Here is a 15,588-nt window from a genome sequence, read left to right on the forward strand (position 1 = left end):
GCGGCACCCGGGGCAGAACGGGCGAGGCTGAGGGGACGGGCTCAGCCGCAGAGAAGGGCCCGAGGGTCAAATCGGGGCGCTCGGGGGTGCAACTCTGGGAAGCGTCCTTGGAACAGTTTCACGCTGGTCGATTAGGATCGAACGGGCCGCCGCTCTCCACGATGCCGCGTGGGAGTCTGCGAGGCGACGCCGAACGAGGGCTCTCTGACCGGGGCAAAGCGGGCACCACTGGTGGACCGCAAAGTTCTGTGGGGGGACAAGGGGGCGTCACTTGCCTCCCACTCCTGCAGGAAGCGCTGGGCCTCGTCAGAACCAACGGTCTTATGTCTCCTAAACTCGTCCTTCACGTACTGGTCCCCCAGGGCTTTGAGGTCAGGAGGCAGCACCCGGTGCAACTGCAAAATGCGCCGATACAGGGCCAGCACACGCGAGACGTGCCGGCCCGGCATCGCGCCGCGCGAGGGCCGCCGAGTGCGCCTGCGCCGAGAGCCCGCCCCTGACCGGTCTGGCCTTGGTGACCTGGAAGGCGCCGGAAGAGGGCGCGCGACCCCCATCCGGTCTGGTCCTTCCGGAAACCTGAGCCGAGCGGCTGGAGGGCCGCCTGCGCTCTCCTCTCCGCCTCCCGCGCTAGGTCCCTGGGAAGGAGACTCAGTGTGGGGTGTGCGAAGTGTCGCCTCTCAGCCCAACCCCCGCATCCTCTCTGTTTACCGCCGTCCCTACGCCCCTCATCGGAACCGAGAGCACCTTCAAAACCGCTCCTTCCTTCAGGAAGCCTTCCCAAGTTGCTCTTGCCTTACTGTAGTGTCTTTTTGCCTCGTTTGTCAAGCAGTAGCGTTCAGAAGTAGATCGCCGGGCATTTATTCCGAGGAACCTCTGGGTAGGTCCCAAACACCAAACGTGTTTTGCAGTCAAGCACTGAACTGTTGAAACTTCATAGAAGAGGGCCCGATACCTGCTGGTGATGAAGGCAAGCGTGTGTGCCTTTGTCAGGTTTCCTCACAGAACACAGATGTGGCCTCTGCAAAGATTTTTGTGAAAGGAAAGATGACACACACCTGGTTACCGAAGGCAGGCACCGACTTGTTTTTGTATCTTCAGCAGGGCCCACCACAGTGCCTTGGATAGAGTAAGCACGCCAATACTTACTAATTTGAATAACGTTTTAACTTTTGCTTAAATTTAGGGGGAATTTTTAAAAATTTAATTTAGTATTGTGAACAAGTACTTTAATGGCAAGGTCTGAGTGACAGTGTGGTTATTTTATTTCAGGAAATTTTTCTAACCCTACTTCATCTGTTAATATCCCTGTAAATGGAAGGTTAATCTCATTCCAGTTTACTTATTTTTTCTGGTTTCCTTTGAGGTTAAAGTACATGTATAATAAATTCTTTCTGAGCCAAAGCCCTTTTATAAAAGTGGAAAAAGCATTCTGCCAATGAATTAATAAGAAAGAACAATAAAGGAATTGACTCAGCCTAAAAGGAGCAAAAAATGTCCACTGAGCACTGGAAATTCAGTGCTCTCAAATGGCAGGCAGTGGATGAGACAGAAACAGGCACAGTAGTGCGGTTAGCCCCTGAAGAGACGCAGCAGGCAATAAAAGTGATAATAATTATAGATGACTATTACTTTTTACATTGCGCTTTAAGGACAAAACTTTCTATTTCCCTGTCTTTACAACTTAGGCTGGCTGTTGTTAGTGTTGATGTCAGATGCCTGTCAAGCAGTTCCAACTCATGGTGACCCTGTGTACAACCGAACAAAACCCCACCAGGCCCTGCTCCAGCCTCATGATTGTGTTCATGTCTGAGCCCATTGTCACAGCCACTGTGCCAAGTCATCACTTTGAGGGCTTTCCGCTTTATCACTGCCCCTCTACTTGACCAGGTAAGATATCCTTCAGAGACTGGACTCTCCTGATAAAAGTTCTAAGTACCTGAAACAGTCTCACCATCCTTGAGTATCCTGGCTCTACTTCTTCAAAGCAGATCTGTATGTTCTTTGGGGAGTCTGTGGTACTTTCAATGTTTTTCTCCATGACCTTGTTCCATGTCCTCTTCTGAATCTGACCTGAGCCTCTGGGAGCTCCCGGTCAATGTAGTGCTGCAACCATTGTTGAATTATCTTCAACAAAATTTTACTTGGATGTGACATCAATGACATTGTCCTGAAATTAGCGTTTTCTACTGGGTTACCTTTCTTTCGAATGGGTACCAATAAGAATCTCTTCCAGTCAGTTGGCCAAGTAACTGTCTTCCAAATTTCCTGGTGTAGATGAGTAAGTGCTTCCAGTGTTTCATCAGCTTGTTGAAACATTTCAAATGGTATTCCTGGAGCCTTGTTTTTGGTTAATGCTTCCAGTGCAGCTTGGTCTGCTGTCTTTAATACGCTAGGCTAACTAGTATTTTCCTTGTCTCCATTCTGCAAATATGACACCATGCTCAGTAAAGTGGGGAGGGGGGCAAAATAAAGCAAAATCTCAACATGATAGATGACACACTGGCTGCAACATACAATTGTGGGCTCAAACATACAATTGTGAGGACGGCACAGGACTGGGAGCGTTTCTTTCTGCTGTGCCCTGTCACTATGGGTCAGAACCTAATCAGCGGCACGAAACAACAATAGTATTCCTCATGAGGCAAATACAACTATGAACTGAAAATAAGGATGAGGTTCTGTTCCTGGCTACTAATTTAGATCCGTTTGCTTCATGTAGGCCTTTCTCTGTGCATTTCTTTGTCCTGTGTGGTATTCCGAAGGCACAGAACCACTCTGTGCCTGAATTTCCACTGTGTCAAATGAGCTGACTTAGGTAATCTCTGGACCTTCCAACTCTAACAATCTCATCATTGAGATTTCCTTGAATTGTTTTTATGTAAAAGTGAAACAGGACACAGTCACTTTGAAATAACTACTTTATAAACATTTTTATTTAAGGAGAAAAAAGGGAATACAGTTATATTTCCAAATGTAAATTAAAATGTAAGATGAATCAGAGTGCGCACAATATAAGCAGCACAGTATCTTCTCTCTTCCCCCATCATGAAGAGCTGCACAGCAGCGCTTATCTACTTGGTACGACTTGGGAACCTCTGCACAGCGTGGGGGTGACAGACAGCTAAAGATTTTTTTTGACAAGTAGATAAAGAATCTTAGGTATCAAGAGGGATAAAAAATAAAAGAAATTTTACAAAATGGAGAAAGACACATAGAACCTATAAATTACTACTTTATATTGGACCACACACTATATAATCCATAGGTTCCCAAACTTATTTGGCCTACTGATCCCTTTTCAGGGGAAAAAACAAACAAAAAACTCAGCATCCTCCCTAGCAATGAAAACCTTTTGTATCGTAGCCTACAATCCAGGAGGAAGTACAGATATCTGCGTCTGTAGCCCAGGATGGCTCCATCGCCCCCAGGAGGCAGTATTGCCCATCTGGAGAAACTGATAGAACCTGTTGTCATAGATTCTGATACATGGTGACCCCAAGTGTTACTGAATAGTACAGCCCTATAAGGTTTGTTGTATTGGTTTGGCTTGTGCTTGTTTTTTGTCTAATCTTTAGCAGATTATCAGACATATCTCCTGAGTGGATTTCAACTGTCAACACAAGTTAGCAATGAAGAGCACACTATTGCACTACCCAGAGACCTAGTCTTCATATTAAGATGCCACACAGAAAAATAAGTCTTATATGCAGATAACTTTACAGCCTCTTCCTCTGCGACCAAATGAGAAAGAATGGTAGAAAGGCTGGTGGTGAGAGCTGTAGGAACTATTTCATGTCGTTCGATGTGGAAACATAACGTGACTGTCGGCCTGCAGTTTTGAATGTATAGTTACGCATATTCCAAAGTCTAAATCACTGAGTATAATAAAAAGTTACATCTTTCCCTAGGCCTTATCTTTGATACCTACAACCTTTGTGGGGTTTGATACCTAAAGTGAGGCTGTTAGGCCTGCCCTAAAGCTTTTGTCCATCTTGGGTCTGCCAAACCCCCAGAAATGATTCCTCATCTCTCACCTTCCCTTGGAGTCCCAAAGTTATTTTTGTTTTTTATAAATCGCTTGATGGGAGCTCTTACAGCTCTTGTAATAATCCATACATCAATTGTATCAAGCACATTGGTGCATATGTTGCCATCATCATTTTCAAAACATTTTCTTTCTACTTGAGCCCTTGATATTAGCTCTTCTTTTTCCCTCTCTCTCCCACCCTCATATCCTCATAAACCCTTGATAAATGATGAATTACTATTTTTATATCTTACACCATCCTCTGCCTCCCTTCACCCACATTTCTGTTGTTTGTCCCCCTTGAGGGGAGGGTTATACATCAAGTATTGTGATTGGTTCTCCCTATCTCCCCCACCTTCACCCAACCCTCATGGTATCACTATTCCCATTACTGTACCTGAGGAGTTTATCTGTCCTGGATTCCATGTATTGAGACCTCTATTCTGTAGCAGTGTACATACTCCAGTCTAGCTGGATTTGTAAGGTAAAATTCGGGTCATGATAGTGGGTGTGGGAGAAGAAGCATTAACAAACTAGAGGAATGTTGGGTGTTTCGTCGGTGCTATACTGCATACTAGCTGACTTGTCCTTTCCTTATGACCTGTCTTTGAGGGGATGTACAATTGTCTACAGGTGGGCTTTGGGTTTCGACTCCAACACCCTCCTTGTTTTCATTGATATGATTGTTTCCTTGCGGCCTTCTAAAGCCTGACACCTGAACCTGTCAACACCTTGTAATCACACAGGCTAATGTGCTTCTTCCATGTGGGCTTTGATGCTTCTCTGCTAGATGGCCGCTTGTTTATTTTCAAGCCTTTAAGACCCCAGATGTTCTATTTTATAATAGATACCATCAACTTTCTTTACCACATTTGCTTATGCACTCATTGTGTCTTCAGTGATCATGTCAGGAAGGTGAGCATCACAGAATGCCAGGTTATTAGAACAAAGTGTTGTTGCATTAAAGGAGAACTTGAGTAGAGGCCCAGTGTCTGCTACCTTAAGGATCCAAAAGTTAGATACATCACTGAGTAGAGATGAAAACTGTTAAGAGGAGAAAATTCTGTAAATGTTTTTATGAGTGCCTCATTCTTTCATTATTTTAATGATGAGAATAAAGGATAATCCTGAAAACCCCAAATTTTCAAGCTTAACAAACAGGTCTAAGAATGAGACCAAGCAGGGGGAAGCCAACCAATTCCTAAGAAGTCTGTTCTCACCAGGCTTTCTGGGCTGATGGAGACAGGTGGGAGGACTTTTGAGACTCTGGCTCTGGGTCACCCTTCAGGTCTGGACCTGAGGCACCTCTCTGGTAGAAGAATTGACCAAATAAGACCCAAAGGGCAGCATTTACCCAAAGAAAAAGTTCAGAGGGCTGAGAAAGAAGAATTAATGGATTCACAAGTAGAAACCAGGATAAATCATGTTACAATAAGGGGGTGGCAATGAATGAATTGAAACAAAATGAGTACGAATTGCTGGATGCAAAGCTAATGATCTATAAACCTTCGCCAACTGACAATAAAAAGTTTAGATTAATAAATCCTCTGAAAATCTGTTTAGAAGGCATATTAGTCTTTACCAAATATTTTCCTGAATTTCTGAAACGGTGCAGTTATAGAATGTCAAGAATGACTAAATGTGTACTCATTTGGCAAGAGACATGTCCTAAGATATTTATAATTAATTGTTGATTGCTAAGGATTAAAAATCGAGTCCAGATAAAATACGGTGTTTAAAGTACCAATGCTATATTAATAGGTCTTAGAGAAAACTCAATGATTATTTCCAGTGGGTAAAGCATGTGACAAATTCAACACTCATTCCTGATTTTTAAAATGGTGAAATAGAAATCAATGGAATCTTCAACACAAAATCCAGGGTTGTAATGAAAGCAATAGCTGTCGATGTAGCCAAGCTTTTGTGCAGACAGGGAATGAAAACTGGAGTATAACATAATAGTTCCTTAGTTACACAAAAAGAGATTCTGGAAAAATAAACCTAAAACTGGCTTTAAAAAAAATATGTACTACAAGAGTAGAGAGACAGTTGAGTGAAAGGAGGAAGTGACAGGAAAGTGAAGTGTTTCTGACTTGACTGTTTTTTTTTGCAAAAATTTTGAACAGTGAAATCATCTTATATGATGAACATTAAAATTAAACAAGAATGAAAATTAACATTAATATCAAAAAGTAACCAAAATAATGATCTCTTACTACTTGCTTTGGCCATTTGCTGTAGGTTTTATTCCAGCTAGTTTGTCATTTACATGTATTTCCTCTTTAAACAAAACATATTTACTTGATGTGCAAACAGATTTCTGGATTCCTTAAATGCTATCTAACTGTGTCGTGTCTTGTAGTCAGTGAATACCACTTTTAATTTTTCAACTTGCGAGAGTGTGGACTCCCAGATTCCCAGATGGGAAGCCTCTGAGTAGCATTTAAAGAATATATGGTCTTTACTGCACTTGCATGATGTTCTCTTCTTTTGCCTCCTTGTGGATCTCTCAGTCTCAGAACAGAAAGCATTGAAATCACCCCATGTGTGTCGATTTGCCAGTTTCTCTGCATGTAGATGCATTTGTTTTAGTTTTGTGTATTTTGAAACTATTTTACTAGACTTACAAAGATGTTTGATGAGTGTATCGTTTTGTACCTATTAGCAACAAGACATCATTCTCTTCAGAGCACTCTAAAGGACTGGGAACAACATCGAACGGGTTTCTCTGACTTTTACATCATGTGCTGCGTATCCTCAGGCACTCGTTTGAGTAGACAGTATAGATGAGTGTATTTAACCTAGAACTTCAAAGAGAAACGCAATGTGGGTACATAATGGAAAGACATAAAAGTTTCTTTTTTAAAGAGAAAGACAATATGAGAAGCAACATTGAAAGAAGCTTCTGTCAGCTGTTTAGAATAACTAATACTGTACACAGGAATGGCAAATAGTCCCTTTAAAAAATGAAACTTTTTATTTGGAGCTAGAAAGAATCCTCTAATTGTTAAATGCCTGATCTTAACAGATGATGAAACTGTGGCCAGCGCTGTTCAGTGTATGCCCCAGTTATGTGGCTTCAGACTATGGGGAGCCTTAAAGGACATACAAAGAACGCACCATTGAAGTGAAGTGGGTATGGAGGAGGATTCCCGGGAGCTATGACTAGGAATCACTGGAAATCTCTGAGCAGAGAGAACACAGTAAGAATGGGGCTTTTAAAATGATAATCTAGCAGCCATATGCAAGACAGTCTGTCGAAAGCAAAAATAAATGCACATGAGCATAAGTCAAAATACTGCCGCTAGGGTGTCAGTTCATGCCTGCACAGGTTTATTTTATTTCAAACACAACATGTTTATATCTATCTCTGGATGAGTGAATGCCTACAAGCAAAGTATAAGGGTAAGCCCGAAATAGCAAAACAGGAAGCTATTCTTTCTCAACTTATCCTCCACTTAGGTCTATACACTTCTAAAGGTGATGTTTCCATTCATTGTCACCTTCCCAGAATGAGTACTGGTGGCAATGTTGGACTGCCCATGGAAGTTGGGAAGTTCAAACCCAGCAGCCACTCAGTGGAAGAAAGATAACATCTGCTCTGGTGCAGTTTCAGAGCTACAGAACCTCTGTCTACAGTTGCTATGCGTTAGGATCAACTCGGTGGTGGTGGGTTTGGTTTTTAACCTACCCTGAAGAATTCTTCCATTTCAATATCCAACAGGGTTCCTTTTCACTGTTTTTTGAGTTTGAAATACAAAAAAGTAGGCTGTAGGGGCAAAATCAGGGCTCTAAGGTAGCCGTGGTAAGGTTTCTCAGTGTAATTCACAACAGATAGCTCTTGCTCCCTTGAAGAAGGAACAGAGGCATGGTGATGAGTGGGGGGGGGGGGGGAGGGCGAGAATGCCTTGGTATAACTTTCCTGACCTTTTTCTTAGTGATGCAGTTTTCAGTTTTCTTAAACTTTTTTCTGAATAAGCCACTGTCATTGTCATTGTCCTTCAAGAAAATCTATGGAAATGCCGTTGGAATTCCACAACAGAGATACCCCAACCTTCTGAACTGACTTCTCAGCCTTGAATTTGACTGGCCCGGTAGACCCCTCAGAAGCCACTGTTTGGGTGGACCTCTTCTAAGGTACCCTAATCAGGAGCTAGGAGAGCTGGTGGCAGAATTGATTTTGCCTTGGGGTGCTAACTGCAAGGTCGGCACTTCAAATTCACCAATTGCTCCCTGGGAGAAGTTGGAGGCTGTCTGCACCCCTGAGATGTGCAGCCTTCCAACTCCTATGAGTGAGAATCTCCGCAATGGCAGCGAGTTAGGAAATGAGACTAAGACAATTGTGCATATCAAACAAAAGGGCTTGTGTGTGTACTCGCTGAAACAGAAGGAAGCCAGCAGTACACCAAATGCTGGAGGATATAATTCACTTTTTGCACAGGAGCGAACAGAGAGAGAGAGAATAGTTACTAATGGGGGTTGCCCTGGAGGTAGGCTGTAACTCTAGGAGTATAAGCACAGGAGAATGAACGGCATGGACTTTCCGAATGCAGGGGATGTGGGTGAATATTACATATGGCCCAACCACAGAGGTCTCCAGGACTTTCTTCATGGGGTTGTCACTGAAAAGTCAGGAAGGACAGCTGCTTTGGGAAGTGCATTTTATTTCAGTCTTACTGCATGTGAAGGGGCAGCCTACATAAAATGATGTACTGAAAAGCTGCATAACTATATCAATTCAGTGCCCTAATAATGTAAGTCAGTGGAACGCAACATGGGCTACATATTATAATCACTTGAGAAACAGGAGAGGAAAATGAAAAGCCTGACTCTCAGTCCCCAGCATATGGATCAGAACCCCAAGTGTAAGGTCAAGGCATTGCTATCTCTCAGACTCTCCCCGGTTCATTCTAATGGACAGCCAGAGCTGAGAGCTGGGAGTCCAAACCGTCATCTTACAGACACAGCGGTTCTGAGGAGCGTTCTTCCGATGTTAAGATAGCTGGAAGGCATTATCTTTAAAAATAGTCCAATCCTGAAGATTCCCTTCAACAATAGGGACAGAGGTTTCCATATAACTAACCCAAACCAAACTCACTGCCATCGCGTCAATGCCGACTCACAGTGACCCTATAGGACAGGAGAGAACTGCCCCTGTGAGTTCCTGAGACTGTAATTGTTAACAGTAGTAGAAAGCCACATCTTTCTCCAGAGGAGTGGCTGGTGGTTTAGAACAGCTGACCTTGCGTTTAGCAGCCCAACATGTAACCACTATGCCGCAGGGCTCTTTTCACATAACAATGGTTTAAACTATTAAAGTGAAATTCATCATTGAACAAGTGTCGAGTAAAAAGGACAAAGTAGGTCATAAAAGCACTCAGCTAGCTTTGGTGGTTGGGAAGTACATCACTCTCCTCTTCCACGTTCTGGCTGCTGCTTCTCTGACAGTATAGCCATCTGCAGGATCCAGAAGGTTCACTGCTCAGGGATCTTAGGTCCAGAGAACTCACTCCACTCCTGGCTCTGACTGGAATGACATCCCTCCTCCTGCTTCTCAGAGGGCTCGCTGTAGAGAATCCTATTAGCAGTTACTCACAGATTAATCTTACCAGTGTCTTCTCTTACCTTCTTACCACACCCATGCAGGGTCTCTTGAGCACCCAACAAGTTGGGGAAGGATTCCCACAGCAGCATATCCAAGCGAGATGAAATGTCTTGGTTATCTTTGTGACTTAACTCTATTTTAAGGAAAGGAAATAAACTTGAAAAACATTTGTCACCATAAGCCCAAGACAAACACAAAATTAAAATATCCATTGCCAGCCCCCCCTCACTCAAATAAGTTGATGCTGACTTATAGCAACCCTACTCCCTTAAAATCACTTTCTTCTAAATCATTAATCCCATGCTCTGTCCACACATCGACTCCCTCTGGACCTTCTAGAAACTCCCATCCTTTAGATTCCATGTATTTGTATTGTCTAGATGTACCCACCTTTAGAGACCCATCTCCTTTGTCTCCTTAGTTGACTGTAGTTACACCTGGGGGCCCATAGTGTGAATACATCCAAAGGCTCAGTCCAAACACTTCGGTGCCTTGTCCTGTCCAGCTGCTGTAGGAATTGGTAGTGCTCTGCTGCCCCCAGCTGGTCAAGTCAGCTCTCACCACTTCCGAGGCCCTTACTGGACCCTTGGCTGGAAAACCACCACAAAAGATCTGTCCAAATCTCATGTCACCCTTTGGCCTGTCTATAGTTTCAGCACAACTCTTAAACCCCAGGTGTCCTGCTATCCTTTCAGAGTTTCTATTCCAAACCAGACTCATCATTGTTCTCCAAAGACCTTTCTTCAAGGTATCTAGACTCAAAACTTGGGCCACACTATGGACATCTCCCTTCCCTTCATGCATCTTATTATTGAGGAATTTTCACTGAGAGTTCTTCTGCAACTCAGTCACATTTCTCAGTTTCATTAGTCCCACTTGCTTGGACATCGTATTCCTCCGTGAAATGGTTGCAATAGCCTTCCAAATGGACTACTTAAAAAAAATAATTTTATTGGGGGCTCATACAACTCTTATGACAATCCATAAATACATCCATTGTGCGAAGTATATTTGCTGCCATCACCATTCTCAAAATATTTTCTTTCTACTTGAGCCCTGGTATCAGCTCCTCATTTTCCCCTCCCTCCCATACCATCCCTCACCAACTCTTTATAATGTATAAATTATTGTTATTTTTTCATGTCTCATACTGTTTGATGACTCCCTTCACCCACTTTTCTGTTTTCCATTCCCTATGGAGGAAGTTATATGTAGATAATTGATTGGTCCCCCCTTTTCCCCCACCTTCCCCTTACCCTCTTGTTATCTCCACTTTAATTATTGGTCCCGAGGGGTTTATCAATCCTGGATTCCCTGTGTTTTCAGCTCTAATCTGTACCAGTGTACAGCCTCTGGTCTAGCTGGATTTTTAAGGTAGAATTGGGATCATGATAGTGGGGGGTGGGGGGAGGCATTCAAGAACTAGAGGAAAGTTGTATGTTTCATTGGCGCTATACTGCACCCTGACTGGCTCGTCTACTCCCTATGACCCTTCTGTAAGGGGATGTCCAGTTGCTTACAGATGGGATTTGAGTCTCTACTCTACTCCGCACTCCCCCTCATTCACAATTAGATGAGTTTTTTGTTCTTTGATGCCTGATACCTGATCCCTTCGACACCACATGATCGTACAGGCTGGTGTGTTTCTTCTATGGGAGCTTGTTGCTTCTCAGCTAGATGGCTGCTTGTTTATCTTCAAGCCTGTAAGACCCCAGACTTGGTATCTTTTGATAGCCGGGCACATTCAGCTTCTTTCACCACATTTGCTTATGTACCCACATTGTCTTCAGCAATTGTGTCTGGCAGGTGAGCATCATAGAATGCCAGTTTAATAAAACAAAGTGTTCTTGCATTGAGGGAGTACTTGAGTAGAGGCCCAATGTCCATCTGCTACCTTAATACTAAAACTGTAAGTATATGCACACAGATCTATTTCCCCATAGTCATATATAAATATATTTACATATGTACATCCCTGTGTTTATACCTCTGTAAATGCCCTTTGCCTCCCAGTTCCTTCTTCTACTTCCTTTTACTTTCCTCTTGTCTCTCTGTCATGCTCAGCCTTCATTTGGGTTTCAGTAATTCCTCTCGGTTACATTGCCCTTGATCAAGCTTTACCAGGCCTCCTACACCCTCCACACCTTTGATTTTAGATCACTTATTTTTCTCTTATCCTGGGTTTGTTAACACCAACTTCCTTTCCCCCACCTTCCCCTCTCCCATGTCCCCTGGAACCATTGGTTTTGTGGGTTTCTTCTCCAGATTGTTTATCTAGCCTATCTTAGCTATATAGACCTACAGAGATAACAATATGCACCAAAAAAAACAAGACAGAACAAAAGAAAACAACAAAACATCAATGACAATATATAAAAAAGAAAAGCCTGTAAATAGTTCAATGTCTGTCTGTTGACCTTGAGGAGTATGATGGGGTGGACTCTGATGTGGTGCCATGCCCTGGCCCCACAGTCTATTTTTGATGTTCCCTGGGGACGTCCTTGCTCTGTTCCCCTTGATGTTCTGTTGCACAGCCTTAGTATTTTGCCTCAGTGTGGTGGGTCAGATTGGGCACATTTCCCACACTGTGTCTCCAGTGTTGTCCCCTGTAGTGCTATGGATCAGTGAGGGACCTCATGTCTTGTAGTGGGGCCAGCCCTATGGTCCTCTCTGTGCTTTAGCTGCTCTGAGCAGGAATATTGTCCTCAGGGCTTGGTGGGCCAAGATGTGTTCCACTCTCTCTTCCTCTCCCTTCATTTGCTCCTGTGTGCTCTGATCAGACATGTCCCCCTCCCTGAGCTGTAGCTCCAGTACCATCCTCTGAAGTGAATTCTTCTGCAGGGAGGGGGAGCTTGAGCTACTTTTCTTGGGTTTCTTTATCTACCTACTACTCATTTGCAGACCACACCATGGTCAGATGAATCGTTTTGAAAAACAGCTTTATTTGTGTAGTCTGTATAATTCCAAGCCTTGTAAAGCTTTCCAAATGTCTTCAAGGTCAAATCCATGCCATCTAGTACACAAATTTGGCTATTGGGTCACACTTACATCAAGGGCAAGACTTGCAGTTAAGCTACCATTAACCCACATTTTCATTACATTGTCCGTGGCATTCTTAAAATCTAAGAACAAGGCTAGGTAATAAATTTCAACTTCTTAGGCCATTCTATTTTTAATCTGCAGAAATAAACATTAGTGAAGATATAAACACGGCAAACGAAGTTTCTGACCAAGATCTTAATTCCCCTCTTCCCACAGAGTACAGTCAATTCACAGTGTGTGTTCTTTATTCTCACAGATTCTAGGTGAATATGTCATCTTCAGCTAGGCATTAGCTCTGCTATTTATTAGCTATGTCACCTTGGCTAGTTGTTGAAGCCCTCTTGCCTCATTTCCTCCTTTTAAAATGAGAATATTATTACCTACCTCAAAAGCTTGCAGTGCTAATTTAACACGTAGAAAGCACTTTGACTAGCTAGTGCCTCGCACATAGGAAGTGCTGACTAAGTGTTAGTGATGATGATGATGTAAATTGAATGCCAGTAGAAACTGTGATCCTTATTTTAAGAAACACAGGGCTTAAAAAATAGATTCTTCCCACTTCAGAACACAACATGACTTTCAGATGTGTGAAACTTAAAGGAGCTGAAACCATGATGTCATGGCAGCAGATTATGACTCCTTAAATCCTTACGCTGGAGTTTACCTGCCCCCTCCCGGTATACAAGCCCGAGCCTGTCCCTGGGGAATGAGAGCAGTGCTGCGGTGACACTCTCTCATAGACCTAGGCTGAACTTACTGAGCGAACACAAACCCTCAGCACCTTCCAGAATCGCAGCCTAAGTGATAAAGATCAAGCGTTCTGGGTCTTTGACTTCCGTTTGTGGAATTATTTGAATGAGGACTAGATACTCCTGCTGGCTGAGAATGCGTATGAATGAAACGAACGTACAAATGTGCTTTATACAATTGATGTATGTATGGATTGTGATAAGAGTTATATGAGCCCCCAATAAAATGCTTAAAAAAATTTTTAAAAAAGAAAGAAACTGAGCACTTAGTTTCTACAGCCACGGTGACGAAGAAGGGTTATCATTTATCTACAGAATAAAATGTAGGTCCTGGGCAATCCTGGAAACAACATTATTCTGTACCATCAACTTCTAAAAAATTGTTTTCAAGGCTGTACTAAGTATATAATAAACTAAGAAACATCTGTTCCTTCTCTATAAAGTATGACTTTGGCAATGAAAAGTTAAGGTATGTCTTTAAAACCCTGTCAACAAATATCACAAAATTCTGAGAATTAGGCTCAAAGTTTTAGAACAAATCATTAAAGAAAATATTTTCATGTTTTTATTAAATCAAACCCCAAAGACTTTTTGGGTACTACAATCATGTTTATAAGCAGGTGAGGTCATTTTCAAAAGTAAGATTATCATAACAGATGTACACAGTCAATAATAAAACATGGATTTAAAAGTTAGGTCAAAATTGCTGTAAGTATGGATTGTGATAAGAGTTGTATGAGCCCTAATAAAACGATTAAAAAAAGAAAAAGAATCCTTCAAGGTTGAAAAAAAAAAGTTAGGCCAAATAGAGCCTATGTCGTTTTAAAACACAGGGCTACTCTTTTTAAGTAGCTATATGATGAATTTTATAGCCTTTCTCAAGAATTATAACAGGGTAAATATTTTACAGAAGATCAATTTTCTCAAATATAAGTATATATGAAAGAAATTTTTATTTTTAGGTCCTTGCTGTGCATTTAACTGTGTCTCCTCCAAAATAATGTGCCAAAGTCTTAACTAACCCTTGTACCTGTGGATGTAGCCTTAGTTGGAAATAGGATCATTGCAAATGTAATCAAATTAAGATGGAGTTCTTCTGAAGTAGGATGGGCCCTAAGTCGGATGACTGTGTCATGTGAACAAAGAGGGGCACAAAAGGAAGGCCGTGTGACTACAGAGTAGAGACCTCAGTGATGCATCTGCAATCCAAGGGTCCATGCAGCCACCGGAAGGTAAAAATTAAAAATGGCCCCAAAAAGAATTCTTCCCTAGGGCCTTTGGAAGAACCATGGTCTACGTCACCTTGACTTCAGATATTTGCCCTCTGGAACAGTGGTCGGATAAAGTTCTGTTGTTTGAAACCACCCAGCTTGCAGTCATCCATCATGGTAGCCCTAGGAAGCTAATGCAGTTCCTAATTTAAAGATGTTCATACATGGAAAATTAACTCCGTTTTGAAATATATCTAGCTATAGTCCAGAACCATCATAAATTAAATTTAGGCATAATTAGAGGAAGGCTTAAAAAAAATGTATGTTGTGGGTCTTCATTCTTGTTCTACTTCATAGGCCCCTAAAGAGTTTGACAGATCATAAAGGGCTGCTAAGGGTTCCGAAGGAGAAAAGCTAAGAAACGTTTCCCATAGAGCTCTAATTAGAGAACCTGCAAAACAGGCCTCAGGCAGATGGACCTGAAGAAAGATTTGTTCAGAAGACCCTTAAATTGGGACTTCTTAAGCTTCGTGTGCATCTGAGTAGCCTGGGGGTCGTGTTGATTTAGAGGTGCCTGGTCAGTTGTTCTGAAGTAGAAGCTGAGGATCTGCATGGCTGAAGCTCCAGGGGTTGCCAGCATGGCCGGAGCATGGCACATACATTCAGAAGTGAGATTCTGACACATAATGTCTATCACAGACCCACAAGAGAGTGACATGTGTTCCTCAAAACGTAACCATCCTACGCACATGTGTATAATGTGGACGTTTTTATTGTTTTGCAAACATCCCAATTTTCTCCAAATAGAAGTTCAGTTTGAAACATTTTCATTGCTCTCAAAAATAAGCGGTAAGAGTGAACCAAAGGGGGCAAAAAACTGCTCTTAACAATGTAACAATCCTATGAAAAGGCATGTAAAGGTAAGTCTTAAACAGTCTTTGGTAAAGTCAAAAT

At 42.4% G+C, this 15,588-nt stretch overlaps 1 protein-coding gene and 1 long non-coding RNA gene across 2 annotated transcripts in view; one reads left to right on the forward strand and one right to left on the reverse strand.

The window, feature by feature from the left end:
• SDHAF3 (succinate dehydrogenase complex assembly factor 3) overlaps nucleotides 1-497 on the reverse strand; it is a 36,120-nt gene extending 35,623 nt beyond the window's left edge. The window contains exon 1 of the mRNA XM_075557603.1: nucleotides 276-497. Within this exon, the coding sequence (XP_075413718.1) occupies nucleotides 276-449 (174 nt within the window). The 5' untranslated portion in view covers nucleotides 450-497. The remainder of the gene's footprint in view (nucleotides 1-275) is intronic.
• Nucleotides 498-581: 84 nt separating this feature from the next.
• Nucleotides 582-15,588, forward strand: part of LOC142456462 (uncharacterized) — a 40,423-nt gene continuing 25,416 nt past the window's right edge. Inside the window, exons 1-2 of the long non-coding RNA XR_012786073.1 lie at nucleotides 582-1,126; nucleotides 1,686-1,887. This is a non-coding gene — a long non-coding RNA (uncharacterized LOC142456462). The remainder of the gene's footprint in view (nucleotides 1,127-1,685; nucleotides 1,888-15,588) is intronic.

This window comes from Tenrec ecaudatus, chromosome 9 (genome assembly GCF_050624435.1).
Source record: "Tenrec ecaudatus isolate mTenEca1 chromosome 9, mTenEca1.hap1, whole genome shotgun sequence".
In the NCBI taxonomy this organism is placed as follows: Eukaryota; Metazoa; Chordata; class Mammalia; order Afrosoricida; family Tenrecidae; genus Tenrec; species Tenrec ecaudatus.